At 34.5% G+C, this 18737-nt stretch overlaps 1 protein-coding gene across 3 annotated transcripts in view; it reads left to right on the top strand.

Moving 5' to 3' along the window:
• The window catches only part of DMD (dystrophin), a gene marked incomplete at both ends in the record, with an annotated part of 2093893 nt that overhangs the window by 892514 nt on the left and 1182642 nt on the right, over positions 1 to 18737 (top strand). For all 3 annotated transcript variants that reach the window (XM_079728248.1, XM_079728247.1, XM_079728246.1), the window contains one exon: positions 17587 to 17781. In XM_079728248.1, the coding sequence (XP_079584374.1) occupies positions 17587 to 17781 (195 nt within the window). The remainder of the gene's footprint in view (positions 1 to 17586; positions 17782 to 18737) is intronic.

Genomic DNA, 18737 nt, shown 5'->3' with positions numbered 1-18737 from the left:
TCACCATTGAGAATGATGTTTGCTGTGAGTTTGTTGTATATGGCCTTTATTATGTTGAGGTAGATTCCATCTATGCCCACTTTCTGGAGAGTTTTTATCATAGATGGGTGTTGAATTTTGTCAAAAGCTTTTTCTGCACCTACTGAGATGGTCATATGGTTTTTATTCTTCAGTTTGTTAATATGGTCACATTCATTGATTTGCATATACTGAAGAATCCTTGCATCCCTGGATAAATCCCACTTGATCATGGTGTATGATCCTTTAATGTGTTGTTGGATTCTGTTTCCTAGTATTTTATTGAGGATTTTTGCATCTATCTTCATCAGTGATATTGGTCTGTAATTTTCTTTTTTTTTTTTTTTTTTGTGGTACATGGGCCTCACTGCTGTGACCTCTCCCGTTGCGGAGCACAGGCTCCGGACGCACAGGCTCAGCGGCCATGGCCCACGGGCCCAGCCGCTCCGCGGCACGTGGGCTCCTCCCGGACAAGGGCACGAACCCGCGTCCCCTGCATCGGCAGGCGGACTCTCAACCACTGCGCCACCAGGGAAGCCCTGTAATTTTCTTTTTTTGTACTATCTTTGTCTGGTTTTGGTATCAGGGTGACGGTGGCCTCATAGAATGAGTTTGGGAGTGTTCCTTCCTCTGCAATTTTCTGGAAGAGTTTGAGAAGTGTGAGTGTTAGCTCTTCTCTAAATGTTTGATGGAATTCACCTGTGAAGCCGTCTAGTCCTGGACTTTTGTTGGAAGATTTTTTTATTTTATTTATTTATTTATTTATTTTTGGCTGTGTTGGGTCTTTGTTTCTGTGCGTGGGCTTTCTCTTGTTGCAGTGAGTGGGGGCCACTCTTCATCGTGGTACATGGGCCTCTTACTGTCGCGGCCTCTCTTGTTGTGGAGCACAAGCTCCAGACGCGCAGGCTCAGTAGTTGTGGCTCACGGGCCTAGTTCCTCTGCAGCATGTGGGATCTTCCCAGACCAGGGCTCGAACCTGTGTCCCCTGCATTGGCAGGCAGATTCTCAACCACAGCGCCACCAGGGAAGCCCCCTGTTGGAAGATTTTTAATCACAGTTTCAATTTCATTACTTGTGATTGGTCTGTTCATATTTTCTATTTCTTCCTGGTTCAGTCTTGGAAGGTTATACCTTTCTAAGAATGTGTCTATTTCTTCCAGGTTGTCTATGTTATTGGCATAGAGTTGCTTGTACTAATCTATTTGGATGCTTTGTATTTCTGCGGTGTCTGTTGTAACTTCTCCTTTTTCATTTCTAATTTTATTGATTTGAGTCCCTCTTGATGAGTCTGGCTAATGGTTCATCAATTTTGTTTATCTTCTCAAAGAACCAGATTTTAGTTTTATTGATCTCTGCTATTGTTTTCTTTGTTTCTATTTCATTTATTTCTGCTCTGATCTTTATGATTTCTTTCCTTCTGCTAACTTTGGGTTTTGTTTGTTCTTCTTTCTCTAGTTCCTTTAGGTGTAAGGTTAGATTGTTTATTTGAGATTTTTCTTGTTTCTTGAGGTAGGCTCGTATAGCTATAATCTTCCCTCTTAGAACTGCTTTTGCTGCGTCCCATAGGTTTTGGATTGTCGTGTTTTCATTGTCATTTGTCTCTAGGTATTTTTTGATTTCCTCTTTGATTTCTTCAGTGATCTCTTGGTTATTTAGTAAGGTATTAATTGTTAATTAATTGTTTAGCCTCCATGTGTTTGTATTTTTTACATTATTTTCCCTGTAATTAATTTCTAATCTCACAGCGTTGTGGTCAGAAAAGATGCTTGATATGATTTCAGTTTTCTTAATTTACTGAGGCTTGATTTGTGACCCAAGATGTGATCTATCCTGGAAATGTTCCATGCACACTTGAGAAGAAAGTGTCATCTGCTGTTTTTGCATGGAATGTCCTGTAAATATCAATTAAATCTATCTGGTGTTTTGTGTCATTTAAAGCTTCTGTTTCCTTATTTATTTTCATTTTGGATGATCCGTCTATTGGTGTAAGTGAGATGTTAAGGTCCCCCACTATTATTGTGTTACTGTCGATTTCCTCTTTTATGGCTGTTAGCAGTTGCCTTATGTACTGAGGTGCTCCTATGTTGGGTGCATATATATTTATAATTGTTATATCTTCTTCTTGGATTGATCCCTGGAGCATTATGTAGTGCCTTTCCTTGTCTCTTGTAACATTCTTTATTTTAAAGTCTATTTTATCTGATATGAGTATTGCTACTCCAGCTTTCTTTTGATTTCCATTTGCATGGAATATCTTTTTCCATCCCCTCTCTTTCAGTCTGTATGTGTCCCTAGGTCTGAAGTGGGTCTCTTGTAGACAGCATATATATGGGTCTTGTTTTTGTATCCATTCAGCAAGCCTGTGTCTTTTGGCTGGAGCGTTTAATGCATTCACGTTTAAGGTAATTATTGATATGTGTGTTCCTATGACCATTTTCTTAATTATTTTGGGTTTCTTTGTTTGTTTGTTTGTTTGTTTGTGGTATGCAAGCCTCTCACTGTCGTGGCCTCTCCCGTTGTGGAGCACAGGCTCCGGACGTGCAGGCTCAGCGGCCATGGCTCACGGGCCTAGCCGCTCCGTGGCATGAGGGATCTTCCCGGACCGGGGCATGAACCCGTGTCCCCTGCATCAGCAGGTGGACTCTCAACCACTGCGCTACCAGGGAAGCCCTTGGGTTTGTTTTTGTAGGTCCTTTTCTTCTCTTGTGTTTCCCACTTAGAGAAGTTCCTGTAGCATTTGTTGTAGAGCTGGTATGGTAGTGCTGAATTGTCTTAGCTTTTGCTTGTCTGTAAAGCTTTTGATTTCTCCATCGAATCTGAATGAGATCCTTGCCGGGTAGAATAATCTTGGTTGTAGGTTCTTCCCTTTCATCACTTTAAGTGTATCATGCCACTCCCTTCTGGCTTGTAGAGTTTCTGCTGAGAAATCAGCTGTTAACCTTATGGGAGTTCCCTTGTATGTTATTTGCCTTTTTTCCCTTGTTGCTTTCAATAGTTTGTCTTTAATTTTTGCAAATTTGATTACTATGTGTCTTGGTGTGTTTCTCCTTGGGTTTATCCTGTGTGGGACTCTCTGTGCTTCCTGGACTTGGGTGGCTATTTCCTTTCCCATGTTAGGGAAGTTTTTGTCCATAATCTCTTCAAATATTTCCTCTGGTCCTTTCTCTCTCTCTTCTCCTTCTGGGACCCCTATTATGCAAATGTTGTTGCGTTTAATGTTATCCCAGAGGTCTCTTTGGCTGTCTTCATTTATTTTCATTCTTTTTTCTTTATTCTGTTCCACAGCAGTGAATTCCACCATTCTGTCTTACAGGTCAGTTATCCGTTCTTCTGCCTCAGTTATTCTGCTATTGTTTCCTTCTAGTGTAGTTTTCATTTCAGTTATTGTATTTTTCATCTCTGTTTGTTTGTTCTTTAATTCTTCTAGGTCTTTTTTAAACATTTCTTGCATCTTCTCGATATTTGCCTCCATTCTTTTTCCAAGGTCCTGGATCATCTTCACTATCATTATTCTGAATTCTTTTTCTGAAAGGTTGCCTATCTCCATCCATTTCATTTAGTTGTTTTTCTGGGGTTTTATCTTGTTCCTTCAACTGGTACATAGCCCTCTGCCTTTTCATCTTGTCTGTCTTTCTCTGAATGTCGTTTTTGTTCCACAGCCTGCAGGATTGTAGTTCTTCTTGCTTTTGCTCTCTGCCCTCTGGTCTCTTGTGACTTTCTTTCTGGGTCTTTGTCTGCTTGTCTCCTGTCATGTTTCAAGATGCCGAACAAATGCATCCTTCAGCATCCTGTGTGATGTTATTCATAACATTCCCTTCATCCCCTCCATCATGCTCTCCAACGTTAGCCAGGTGTTTCCTTTATAGCACTTACCACAATTTTAAAATATTTTGTTTGCTTTCTTGTTTATAATCTGTCTTCTACCATTAGACTGTAGGCTCCATGAGGGCAGGGACTTTGTCTTACTAAATACTATTTTCCTAATATATAGACGCTACCACAGAGTAGGTGCTCAATAAAAATATGGTGAGTAAATGAATGGATGGATGGATGTATAGCATCTTCTTATGTAATTCCATATAGTTCAGAGTTGTTGGTTTTGCATTCTTACACCAGTTGTGCCCCAGTGCCAGTCTACCAGTATCTGAAAGTTTTCACTGGTCCATAGAAAAGGGAAAAAATATAAGAGCAAATGTGTTGCAGTTTTCATAGAGCTAAATTTGTTCAAAAATTCTTTCTTTCTTCTGAAAGTATAGCTTTCTACAGTTTGTTGTTGGAGTGGGCAGCATTAAAATGCCCTTTCTTTCCTCTTTCTTTTTTTCCTTTTTATTCTTTCCTTACAATGTCTTTTACTACAATAATAAATGTTGGAACTTTGTGAGGTTCCCTGACATTTTTGGTAATGTTTTATTGACCCATGAAATACAAAGTCTGGGAACCATCAATTTGGAGGAACTTACTCACATAAAGGGGCACCATTCCTGCAAAGTTTCTTTGTTGGTTGCTTGAAGTTTTGAGAATGAGGAAAGGAAAGCTCTAAAAATTGGTGATTGTCTCCCATTTTATGGCCCTCCAGGCAATGAATATTGGCCCACAAGCATTATCTCCTGGAATGAAATTCTGGAATTTTTGCCATGTGTGAAAAACAGATACAAGAACAAATATGCAAAAAGAGTGGAATTAGGGTATTACAACACCTGCTTAATATTATTTTTAAAATATACATTGACATATAATAAATGTACCAGTGCATTATTTGTTTTCTTATAAATGTTTTCATCCTCTGGATTTAAATCCTTCTTTTGTTTGTTTCAAAAATATGTAGATCCCATAATAGCACCAATTGCTTTAACACAGAAGTGTTACCTTTCCTGTGCTTCATCAAAATTTAAAACTGAAAACATGAAGATTCCAAATTGGAAAGATACACTGCTTTTTTTTTTTTAACATCTTTATTGGAGTATAATTGCTTTACAATGGTATGTTAGTTTCTGCTTTATAGCAAAGTGAATAAGTTATACATATACATATGTTCCCATATCTCTTCCCTCTTGCATCTCCCACCCTCCCTATCCCACCCCTCTAGGTGGTCACAAAGCACCTAGCTGATCTCCCTGTGCTATGCGGCTGCTTTCCACTAGCTATCTATTTTACGTTTGGTAGCATATATATGTCCATGCCACTCTCTCACTTTGTCACAGCTTACCCTTCCCCCTCCCCATATCCTCATGTCCATTCTCTAGTAGGTCTGTGTCTTTATTCCCATCTTGCCCCTAGGTTCTTCATGACTTTTTTTTCTTAGATTCCATATATATGTGTTAGCATACGGTATTTGTTTTTCTCTTTCTGACTTACTTCACTCTGTATGACAGACTCTAGGTCCATCCACCTCACTACAAATAACTCAATTTCGTTTCTTTTTATGGCTGAGTAATATTCCATTGTATATATGTGTCACATTGTATTTATCCATTCATCTGTTGATGGACACTTAGGTTGCTTCCATGTCCTGGCTATTGTAAATAGAGCTTCAATGAACATATTGGTACATGACTCTTTTTGAATTATGGCAATATACACACTTCTCTCATATTCTTCATTTCCAAATAAATAGCCATGATAAATACTTTTGTAATTTGCAGCCTGCTTTATATTCATGATTTTAGTTAATTCTTATACTTAAAATAATTGGTTTGGATACAAAAAGTAAGCAAATCAGTATTCTTAAAAGTTCTGAGGAGTGAAAAATTAGTATAGGTTTTTTAAATTTGGCAAAACACTTTATTTCTGTTGCAGTTGCTTTTAAACAGGGTTTTAGGAAATAGAAGGTATGTTAATATTTCATTAAATTATCCTTTTAGAGTATATGATCTAAAACAAATTTAAAACTGTGTGAATATGATTTCTTAGAGTTAAAAGTTGAAAATGTGCTGGGAAGAACAGTTCAATTTTATGTTGGAATTCTTGCCATGGGAAAGTACAATGATAATTATTTTCTGGAACACTGACAGAGAACAAGCTATTTCAGGTGAAACTATCTTGATGGTAAAGTGGAGCACATTAAGCCCAAGGTATCATTAAACTCACAAAACTCTAAGAAAGAACTGTGCATAGTCTTTGGTAAGAAAAAAATGGTTTTGTTCAGTGACGATCATCTTTTACAAAGTTTTTTTATAACTTGGCAAAGTATATTATTTTAGAAAAATAACATTAAACATAATAGTTTCTACACTCACAGCAGCACCTAATTTATTCAGAGGTCAGATGGACAGCGTTATGAATTACCTGGAACACAGCCAAGAATCAGAAAAGGTATAGAACAAAAGGCCTCCGGATTCTCTAAGTTGATTTGATAAAGTTCATAAAGTCCATAACTTACTTAAATTTCTTTGAGAGGACTATTCAGGTTCTTTTTTGAAAGTTTTTTTTTAATTTCACTGATTTTAGAGATAATTCTAATAAACTTATTATCTTGTTTTTCTGCCCTTAGTAGAAGCCAGAAAGAAAAGGAAAAGGAGTAAATGACAGAAATATGAAATAATAGCTACAGCTTGGAAGTGAGTCAAAAAAGGGCCTGTATAGAAGGATATAGGGACATATGGCCTCGAAAAACTCTTTAGTACAGGGCAACAGAAATGAGAGAGAGAGAGAGAGAGAGAGAAATAGTGAATGAGAGAGATTATTTGTGTTTATTATGGTTTATTTGATTTGATTTATACTTAGCCTGGACAATTTGATTATTTTACCAGTTTATTCCCAAATAAAATTAGGTTAAAATTATTAATATCTCAACAACTAAATGTGAAATTGTTTAATGTATAATGGCATATGGCATATTAGCTTCCTAAATCACAAAATACTGCTGCCAGCTAATTTATACATCTATATCTATTATCTATGCTGTGTGCATGTGCATATATACATATAACTATACATGTTTCCGTATATACGTATAAAGTTACATGCATATATTATAAATATTTGCATACATAAATTTTCTTTGTAAAATGTTTGCCTTTGAAAAAAAATGCCTACTAAATTCATTAAGATGATCATTTTTATAGGTCACTCTCCATCTTTCAATCAAGTTCCAAAAGTTCTGTTTTGTAACTCCCCACTTTTTATTACAGACATATAAAGTAATTGTGAATATTAAAAAGGGGACTAGAATATGGGGTAATTGTCAAGCTCATGTAATTTGGAATTAGGTCATATAATTTTGTAAATAGTATTATCATTATATCTCAAGGTTATCAGTGCCTTTTCAGATTCAGGCATTTACATAAAGGTAGTCTCATATGTCAGGCCAAAGAAATAGTAAACTTTTTCAGCTTATCAAAAGCAATTTAGAATGCATGGGAAGAATTGACATAGTCATTTCAAAATTGCAAAAAAAAACCAGTCTGCCATAATTCTAACGTTGCTAAATATCTGCTTTGTCTATAGTGTTTTTCTCATTAGTTATTTTTATTTTAATTAGTCATTTGAAATTGAACTCAAGATCATTCAAAAAAATCCTACATAAGAACAGAGTTTTCCATTTACTGTTAAGGTTCCTCACTCACCTTCAGGAACCTCAAGCGCCTAAAAATAGTTCTGTTCATGTGCAGAATCGGCCGCCAGTCAATGCAAGACCCCTTCAGTCAATTAGGTGTGCAGTGAAGGCCGTCAATGTTGTCTTAGGTGATAATGTGAAATTCTTTCAAAATGCATTAGTCCTGCTTTCTTAAGCTTTTTATCTTGGTCTATGCTTCTGTACGGTTCTGTCAATTGATAGTATATACTTTTCTACAGCTTTGATTGAATTGAAAACAATGTGATGGTCAAGCCAATTAGAAGGGGCCATGACTACTAATAAACAGGTTACATAAAAATTTTATTTACCACTGAAAACTCTACCTTTTTGCTTCTACTATTTAACACTACTTCAGAGTTCTATATAGTTATTTTAAATGTAATATCAATACAATATCAGTTTAATACTTCAATCAATACAAAAGTATATTAAAAAAATGAGTACTCTTCATTTCTCCCTCCTGCCAATTTCACTCCCTCTGAAATAAGAAATGTTTACAAGTTAGCATTATCCTTCATACTATATGCTTCTTAACCATAATATTATACATAGATAGATAGATAGATAGATAGATAATGCTTTGCCTCTTCTTAAAAATATTGCCTCAGTCTGTGTATGATTTTTAAATATAACAATCTTTCACAAACATTTTTCCAGGCAATATGTACATATCTGATGCATCCTTTTTAATAGCCTTAGGAGATAAACCAAAATTTATTCCATCATTTCTCTACATTTCTGGGTTATTACATTATAAAAAGAGGTGATCTATAAAATCTCTATTTTTTATCCTTTTAAAGTTTTTATGGATATATGATCTTTTTTTTAACGTCCCTGTAATATAAAAGAAGAATATGCTTTTACATTTTGTACAAACATGGATTAAATTTAGTTTATTGTTTAAAAAAACCTCTATTCTTGTTTTTCTTTGCTTGTTTTGGTTTGATTTTGGGGTTTTCTGATCCAAAAATTCTGGAAGAGCTGTATGGAAGCTACCATTTATAGCTGTGATTTTATCATATTCTCCTTTTATTTCTAGTAATTTTTTTTTTTTTTTTTTTTTTTTTTTTGTGGTACGTGGGCCTCTCATTGTTGTGGCCTCTCCCGTTGCAGAGCACAGGCTCCGGATGCGCAGGCTCAGCGGCCATGGCTCACGGGCACAGCCGCTCTGCGGCATGTGGGATCTTCCTGGACCGGGGCACGAACCCGTGTCCCCTGCATCGGCAGGCGGACTCTCAACCACTACGCCACCAGGGAAGCCCTATTTCTAGTAATTTTTACCCTATGTAAAATGCAGACAAATGTTTGGGGCATAACAATTAATGACTTATTTTTTTTGTAAAAAATGTGACTTATTACAATGGTTATCTTGGACCCATTTGCCCTGGAATTATGTTTTCATTTGATATTACTATTTTGACTCTAACTTTTTACAAATTATTTTCATGATGTAACATCACCTATCATTACATTATATGCCATTGTGTCCTTGTTTTTTAATGACTCTCCTGAGCAGCTTATAGATGGGCTGTGTATTTTAAACCAATCTGACAGTATTTCATCTTTTAGTGGGGAAATTTAACCAACTTCATTATTGCTATGATAACTCTTATAGCTGTATAGTTGTATAAATTCCTTCTATCGTATTTTATGGTTGTTATTTGCTCATGTCCTTTGTTCATAATTTTGTAATTCACCATCCTTATTGAATGCTACTGCATCCCTCCCCATGCTGCTGATATTTTTGAAGTTGCACTCTGCGTGTCTATTTTACTAGCACTTAGTTTCCTATTTTTAATAATTTTAACCCTATATCTCTGTAGTTTACACCAAAATTAAATGAGAACATTGCTCTCCCCACCAACATGATTTGTTCAGCAACTCCTCATTCTTTTCAAGCCAAGATAAAGTCCTTTAAAAACTAATAATATATGATTTTTGTCCCTAACTACTGTTGTTTCCCCTCATAGTATCTAGTTCAAGAAGTCATATTATCACTCAAATTACACTTAAACTACCATGTTGTATTAAATTTAACAGAAAAACCTCACAGAGTTTATTGTTCATCAGTTTCTTTGTATTCTTTATTTCCTTCTGTTTAGAAATCTTTATTATACTTTATTTTTCATTTTGTTGGAATACTTGAGAAATTTTCTCATAAAAAATTACATAAGGATGTATACCCTTTTAATGTTTCAATTTTCAAAATGGTCTTTCTTTTGCTATCATAATGATGGATTCTTTGAATAATAATAGCACTCTTGAATCTCTCTCCTCTTCTGTTAATAGCCTATATAAGTTGTGGACCACTGTCTTCTAGTGTCCATCGTCTTTTAAATTTCACTGTCTTTGAGCTTCCATTGTTGCCAGTGAGAAGTATGATGTTGCTCCAAGTTTATATATATACATACATATATATATATATGGTGGTCCAAGTTTATATACACAAAGGGAACTATATATATATATATATATATATAGTTCTCTTTGTCTCAAACTCTGTAAGGTACCCCCACCCCATTCCTCAGAATTCAAAATTTTCGCTAGGATATTTTTCAATATGTTTCTAAATATGTGTCTTTATTCTTTAGCTCTTCTTGGTACCTGGGTAACATTTTTAACTTTTGCAAATCAATAATATTTTTAGCTTAGGAGAGTTTTGTTTTAAAATTATTTTAATTATTCTCTTCCATCTCTTTTCTCATTCTGATATTTATATTCTTTACATATTAGATGTCCTAATTCTATCCTCCAGGTCTCTTATCTTTTCACTTATGATTTCAGTGTCTTTTTACTCTTCTCTGTGTTGTGGGATACTTCCTCTGGTTGATCATTTAGAACCCACATTTTTTTTTTTTTAGCAATTACCATTGTCTTTTCCTAAATCATCTATTGAATTTTCTAAAACCAGGTATCAGGCTTTCTGTATTTTAGTGTTATCTTTTTCATGCTTCTCATTTTGTTTTTTATTAAATCTCTCTTCTGTTTCTTCTAGTATATTTCTTGCATGGACTTAGCTTTGTTTCCTTTCTTCAATCCCTTGTATCTCCTGAAATGGCCTATGTTCTTTTTCTTGTGCTTAAATTAAAGGGTATGAAAGCTCTTAGCATAAATGTAAGTCAGGTTTGAGGGTTATACTATATAGTGATGATTGAGAAGTAACAAAGATAATGGCAGTATTTTTTTTCTTTTGAAGAATGGCTTAACAAGCCAGAACCTCCCAGAATAAATATGTGTGACAAAGCATCTTGATCTCAAGAATAAGAAGTGGGGATTAAAGCTGTCCTCAGCCATTTAGTACAGCCGCTGTCCAGTAGTGCCTGTATGAAGCAAAACAGCAGGTTCTTTCTCCTTCCTGTGCCCAATAGATCCTCTTAAATCAATTGTCTCCTACAAGTTACCCCATATACACATCTGGAAATCACCAGATCCATAGTTTTCATCCCAGACTGTGCCAGAGATATCTATCTTTCAAAGACTACCAGTTCATGATCTTTTTCCACCTACACCTCTTTTTCTGTTATTTGAGTCCTTGATGCACATATTCTTCTAGATTCTAGTAGTTAGTCACTGTTATTTTGAAGATTGAGTCTACTTAACAGTGAGGGAGACAGAAAACGTGTGTACGAGGTGATTTTCCTATCTCAACATTTCCATTTTGTTTGTATGTACACACACATGCATACATATACATACATGCATAAATTAATAGCTTTCAACAGATTAATCATGCATATATAATTTCTATACTTTGTAATAGGTGCTTTCATAAAGTAACTTCATCAGAGTTGATGAGGTTACGTAGAGATTGAGCCTATTGTATATGAAAACAAAACATGTTAGCAGTTCAGTAAAATCAATCTGCTGTAGTATAATGACAAATTGACAGAATTTTAAGCGTTTGACATCTTAAGTTGGATTTACTAGCCAGTCTAGATCACCTTCATGAGGAAAACTATCAATCTATTGATAGATAAGCTACAACGAATATTTTCTGATAAATGTAATGCTAGTGTTAAACTTTTTCATAAATAAAGATTTTAGCTTTTGCATTATTTGCTTTTTCTATTATAAAAAATGAATACCATGTTATATTTTTAATCTCATCAGCAACTAAAATTTTATTTGTATTTCCTTTTAAATAATTTAGGTTTAAATTTGAATAGTCACATGTGGGCAAGGACTACCATATTGAACAGTACAGTTACAGGCTTTTTCACTATCACGTTTCTAATAAAGAAAAAACCTCATTCAGAAACAGAATTATGGCACATGCACATTCAGATATAATTACTTAGTTGCCACATTAAATAATATAGACATAAATGCCGGCCTTATTTTCTGAGATGCTTGAGGAGTGTAGCATAGAAATTAATAATATTGTAAGTCTATTCTGCAAAGTCTACTCAAAGTGGAAGATCCACAGGACAATAGAAATTAAGTGATATAGTGGGGTGACATATATTTGCAGAAGTTAAAGTAATTCCATACTTATTTTTTCTTGTGTTAATTTTGTTTTCTCATCAAATTCACTATATGTTTGTTCATTTTCACATGTGCACATTTGAAAAAATTCCTATGCCAGGCATTCCCAAGCTGGTATCAGGATAGCTTGCTATTAAACGAATATATACTGGATATATAAATTAAAAGTTTTATGTGGACACTTTGGGAAGAGTTAGAAAGGATAAAAAAATTTCTTAACTGCAAGCCTTCTCAGACACTTCAATTTGCTAATAAGCATTGTGGACCTCCGTAAAGAGGCTAAAATTAATATCTGCTAAAATTATCTGTATAACAGCACTTCAAATAATGGCTGTTTTTTGTTCACATATAATGAGTTACATTAATATCTGAGAGACAGTTGAAGAGCCAGACACATATGTGTAACAGCATTTAGCTTGTGTGCATTAAATTGGAGAAAATGTTGTATAATTAAATCAGAAATACCTTTTAAATCTATACCAATGAAGATTACATTATGAAATGAAGAAAATATTCTTGTTTGAATTCCAAAATGGAAATTATGTTATAGCTGTAGATCCCAGGAGTTCTAGCCAAATATTTATTTTAAAAAATTATCCTTTTTGAGGATAGCTTGATAAATGGGTAGAGAGTTTTGAAATTTTGAACATTAAATTTTGTTTTTGATTGAAAAAAAAATTATCCTTTTAAGTTGATAGTTTCTTCATTTATTCAACAAATATTTTTGAATACCTACTATAGGCTAGGTACTATGCATGAGCCTTTGCCGCATTTATTTTACATTGTAAGGTACCTAGGGTATATAACCTTATCTGTTTAATTGTCATGTTATTTTACTGGTAATTTCTTATGAGGTAGGCCATATATGTTGGTGCTGATGTGTTGGTGCTTTCCTTGGTGGGAATCAAAGGCTTTTCCTTTCGTTTCTCTCACAGGCCATACTTAGTGACTAGAATTCTACCAAGTTACTACTTTATGTTAATGTATTGAAAATCCATATTAAAATGCAAATGTTATCCTGTGAAGGATAATACTTTAAACCACTATAAGCCATTAACATATTATCAAGATTCAGTTTATCAGTTTAATTAGATTGTAATTTAGCTTGGCCCTAAGGAATTAAGTAAATTGGATGATGTGGAAGGGAAGAATCAACATAAGGCAGATCAATGAACAGGTGCATCCATACCCTTTATACAGAACACTACACATACCTGGCCTCCTGGAAGTAGGTTGTTCTTAAAGACTAATACATCCAGCTCCACCTGATCATCTCTTTCCCTGCCAGCTTGCCTGGTACCAAAAATTCATTCTAATTTTAGAAAATAAATAATATAGATATAAAGGATGACTTTCTGCAATGTTTTATACTGATTATTTTATGTATTTATTGTGTTTTATTCTTTTTGAACCAAAGGGGTAAATTATAAGCTTAATACAGTTTGTTGATGAACTACTTCATGATCATTCTAGGATTGATCCTCCCCTTTTTTTTGGTTACATAACTTCACATAGGCAGTTTTCTAGATGATGCAGTGAAGAGGGATGGAAATTCCTGAGAGAAAATGCTCTCGTCACTGTTTTCTTCATCTAAGATCATAACCAATTCATATGATCTCATTAGGCTGATTATTTAAGGTCATTCTGCACAGTGACTTAATTAAAAGCACGCAAAGCCAAGTACTGTCCGAACGCTAGTATTGCCATGCCATTTATGTGTATCCAAAACTGTGAACAGGAAAGACTCAACCCCTACCTATCTCAGCTGTGTCATATTTTTGTTTTTCGTATGTCATATAATTTGAGTCTTTTTTCTGTCTATGGATTAATGCAGTATTCTTTTTGCCAAATTTTATTATTTGATTTGACTTTTTAGGTTATAATTTCTATAAATGATCAAAGAGAAATACATACAAATAGCTCAACTGTCCATCTTATTAGAAGGAAACTTAATTTTTTTCTCTGAAGACTTTTGAGACTAGGAGAGAAAGCTACCTGTCTTAGATAACTTAAGTCTTTCCCATTACCATATTATTTATGACCCATCAGAACCCATATAAAAGCCTGTAATCCTATTTGGGATTTATATACCATTGTATTATTATTTTTAAATAATTTGTAATAATTAAGAATGCCATTTTGAAGAAAGATAAGATATAAATTAACAGATTTTCATATGATAGCTCACTTTAAATTATTGATAAATAATCTTGTATTATTTTGAAGATTTGACATTATCTTTGTGTTTATTAACACTAATGAAATAAAAAAAATTGTTCCATCACTGCATTACTTTTTTTGTCCAGGTATTAGGCTAATTTTTGTTAGTTAGTCTTTGAATGTGTTGACCTATTTTCTATATACCACATTTATGTTAGATACATAGGTATTTTAAAAAAGAATATCTCATAATGATATGGCATATAGTGCATTTTTCTTCTTGAGTTTTTTTGACCTCATAACTCATAAATGAGGCAGTAACCACAACTCATTTGAAACTTTTATATTGAGGAGAGAGAAGTCTTTTAAATCATGGAGGAAAACATTTTGTTTTAAAAACTTAGATATAATGCATCATTTGTTTCAAAACAGGATTGCCTTTATTTCATGCAGTTATGTGGCCCTTCAAGAATCTAATTTTAAGTAATAGAAAGAAAGTGATTGCTGAAGTTTTAAAGAAACAGAAGTTTATTAAAAACTTTATGAGTGATACCTATGCCTACTTACAGAGCTCAAAATTTGAAGCCAGTTTTCATCTCAACTTTAGGTGTTACATATCATAGTTTTGTCCCATAATAATCCTTTCTAAACTTCAACTGAGCTTTCAATTTGTTAATAAAAATAGGTATTTGGGGCTTTCTCGCACATCTCTTGATTTTAATTCCCAGAAAATGAGGATAGTGTATTCTTTTGGGTATATATCATTAGAAATGAATATGAACAGAGAGGAATAAAATGAAATAGTATGGCTACAGCACTTCCATGCTAATGATGCATGAATATCTCTAATGATATAAGGTGGTAAAGAACATTAACAAAAGCAAGTTGATTTTCAAAAGGTTAGACAGGATTTGTACACATCAGGATTCAGAAGGATATAATTATTCAAGGCAGAGTTAATGAAATTCAAATGAAAAGGCAAAATCTGAATATGAGTGCATGGATTTTGCATAAAGAAGAGAAAATGAACATGATACTTCCAATTAAACTGATTTTTTAATAACTGTCTGAAATTTTTATTAAACCAAACTGAAAGGCATTCAGTAGATATAGTTTATTCATTATAGACCTGCATGACTGTGTCAAAAGGAATGATATATTTTAAGGGGTATATAGTAACCTAGATCTCCAAATACCTGAGTGTCTCAGTTTACTTTTTGACAGCTTACTATAATATATGAAAATTATGATACATTTCTCTGTATTAAAAATTAGTGTATCTTTTAGAACTTTATAATAAATGAAAATATTCAAAATTTATAAAGCTGAACTTTCTAGAAAATGAGTTGACAGTTTCCCAGTGGTGTCAAAGACTTATTTTGAAATATTCCACTTCTCATAAAAGTTCACAGGATCATCCCTTAGCTTGCCTTATTCACCTGGTATGCACCACTTCTCCTATCTATGATGACTAGATACTATGTATTAAGAGAATAGAAGGAATGAAATCCTCCAACTCTAACCCAAAATTCTAATATTATTTTAAATGTAAATTAGAAGTACATGTAGATTACCATTCCACTGATCATGAAGGAATAGGTGTCGTATTTGGTCAAGGTATAGGCACTAAATGAAACTTTGTTAAAAGGTATAATTGTGTGATATAAGTTAATCTGTGTAATTCTATGAATTTGTAGTGTCATAAGTAGATAAGACATCTAAATTAAAATTATTTTGTTTTTATATTATCTAAGAAATGAGTACAAGAATCGTGGACCTGAATGACCAAAATGAAAGCATAAATGGACCAGCTTATATTTTAACTCATCTTTGTGTAGCTTCAGTCTGGGATCCTAAACACCATTTAATTACATTACTTCAAAAATGAGGATGGTCTCGCCTTAAAGGCTGCGCAGTAATAAATGGCTGTGTTAGCATGCTTATCATCAGAACTCCCCAAGAGACCCTGCCACTGAAACCCTCAGCTGACCCCATCACCAGGCAGATGGCAGTTCATCAATTCAAAACAAAGTTACTGGAAAACTAATTTCAATTATAAGAGTTTTGCTGCTTATAGTATAGACAGAAGAGAGCAGAGGTCATCTATCTTTCTGAATTTGCACTCCAAATAGTATTTATTCCTTGTTCTTATAAGGAATAGGGAAAGAGGCACCCCTGATCAAGTCCAAACAGACTCTGAGCCCCAGATGCCCATCAGTCCTAACACTTGAATGGCAGGTAGGAAAGTGTAGATGCAGGAGGAGGAGCTGGTGCTCCCTTAGATCTTCAGGCTTTCAGGAGCTCTTATTAAAGTGTAAATTTCATCCTCAGTCCTACTTATCTAGTACCTTAATAAGCAGTTTAACTTAGCAAGAATCTAGCATCAAAGAGAGGAGCTGACAGGGAGATCAGCTCCGTGCTTTGTGACCACCTAGAGGGGTGGGATAGGGAAGGTGGGAGGGAGACACAAGAAGGAGGAGATATGGGGATATATGTATAAGAATAGCTGATTGACTTTGTTATAAAGCAGAAACTAACACACCATTGTAAAGCAATTATACTCCAATAAAGATGTTAAAAAAAAAAAACAACAAAGAGACAAGCTGATGTCAGGAATTTGGAGGAGAAGCGTGCTTAATAGAAAGCTAGCTACCAACCAAAACCACTTTGTCCCTCTTGTACCTCAGTCAAGATTAGGGGAAAAAAAGTATAGGAAGGGTTCCGTTTGGTATGAATATCATAGATGTAGACCCCTCACATCCCACCCCATACTTAGTTTTCCAGGAAGCTTAGAATTACATTTTTAAATCCAGTTGTAAAAAGTATTCTTTTCTTAGGGCTTCCCTGGTGGCGCAGTGTTTGGGAGTCCGCCTGCCGATGCAGGGGACGCGGGTTCGTGCCCCGGTCTGGGAGGATCCCACGTGCCGCAGAGTGGCTGGGCCCGTGAGCCATGGCTGCTGAGCCTGTGCGTCCGGAGCCTGCGCTCCGCAACGGGAGAGGCCACAACAGTGAGAGGCCCTCAAACCGCTAAAAAAAAAAAAAAAAAAAAAAAAAAAGTATTCTTTTCTTAAAGTAAAACTACCCCTCTCATGACCTTACGGCTCTTGGTCTTTCAATCTTATATTCATGGTGCTAATGTGTGTGTATCTCTTATTATAAAATGCTTCTAACACGTTTCAGAAGAGAGGATATATAAATAATAACCTTTTTACTAGACTTATCATCATGCATTTTTGATCCACTTTCCAGCCCTCTGTCAGCTATAATCTGGAATCTATATGAATTCAATAGAGGTCTTTTCAATATTAGGAAGCTAAAAGAATTGTTCTTTTGTATATCTATACCAGCACACTGTCCATGAAGAATCAGTGATGGTGATGACTGAAGAAATGCCTTTGGAAATTTCTTATGTGCCTTCTACTTATCTGACTGAGATTACTCATGTCTCACAAGCCCTATCTGAAGTGGAACAACTTCTCAATGCTCCTGACCTCTGTGCTAAAGATTTTGAAGATCTCTTCAAACAAGAGGAGTCTCTGAAGGTAAAAGCAAAGCACTTTCATTCAGATTTTACAAGATCATCACATTGATCATTTACTGTACCAGAACATTTGACTTAAATGTATATCGTGAAGGCATTTTGACTTAACACATGGAAATCTTAAAATACTTTACAAGATGGTTAGCTTTAGAAATCTAGTGTAGAAAGAGAAACATAAAATGGAATAGGTATTTTATAATATTTAATGTTAAGAGACTTCCTAAAACAAAGGAACGCACTAAAATAATAGTTTCTTATACATTCAGGGCAGAAAGGACTCTCCAAAAAACAAGCTTTGCTAGACAAACAGTTTACTCCCAACTGATACATTACTTGTCTTTGTTTTCCCGTAAAAGGGGAAATTAAATGAGGTTTTAAATTATATCTTTTGTATACAGTTTTAGTTTTCTATTTCCACTTATAATATTCACATTCAATTTCAAATTAGTGTCAGTATCAATACCACAACATATGGTATCTAATTGAATAGAAAGCAATAAAATACTTTATTTAAAAACACCAGGCAAAAGCCTCCAACCAAATCCAGCTTCTTTTCAAATCACCAACTATAAGTTTATGAATTCCGAACTAAGACAAAACATGATGAAGAAGTAGGGTTTGAATTTTAGAGGGAAGTGTCTGAAGATAAATAAATGTAGCATCAAGAAAATGTACATAATAATGTGTGTCTCAAGATAATTTTAGTGATCATACATTTCACACTCAAAATGAAAGATAATAGTATAGCCAGAGCTTGGTATTTGCCGAAGCAAATAGCATAAGATTATAGACAGAAGATAAGTTTGCTCTCAGCAGCACCTATTAGCTAAAGTATTTTATACTCTAAATGATCTCTTGGGATCTCATTCCATATCACATATTTGCATAACTATACAAATAGATAAAGACATTTGTTTGTCTTAGAAATCGGAGTAGCAATATCTCGAGTGACTTGAG

Source organism: Hyperoodon ampullatus (genome assembly GCF_949752795.1).
Source record: "Hyperoodon ampullatus genome assembly, chromosome: X".
In the NCBI taxonomy this organism is placed as follows: domain Eukaryota; kingdom Metazoa; phylum Chordata; class Mammalia; order Artiodactyla; family Ziphiidae; genus Hyperoodon; species Hyperoodon ampullatus.
Note: the sequence above shows the minus strand (reverse complement) of the source record. Positions and strands in the feature narration are given on the sequence as shown.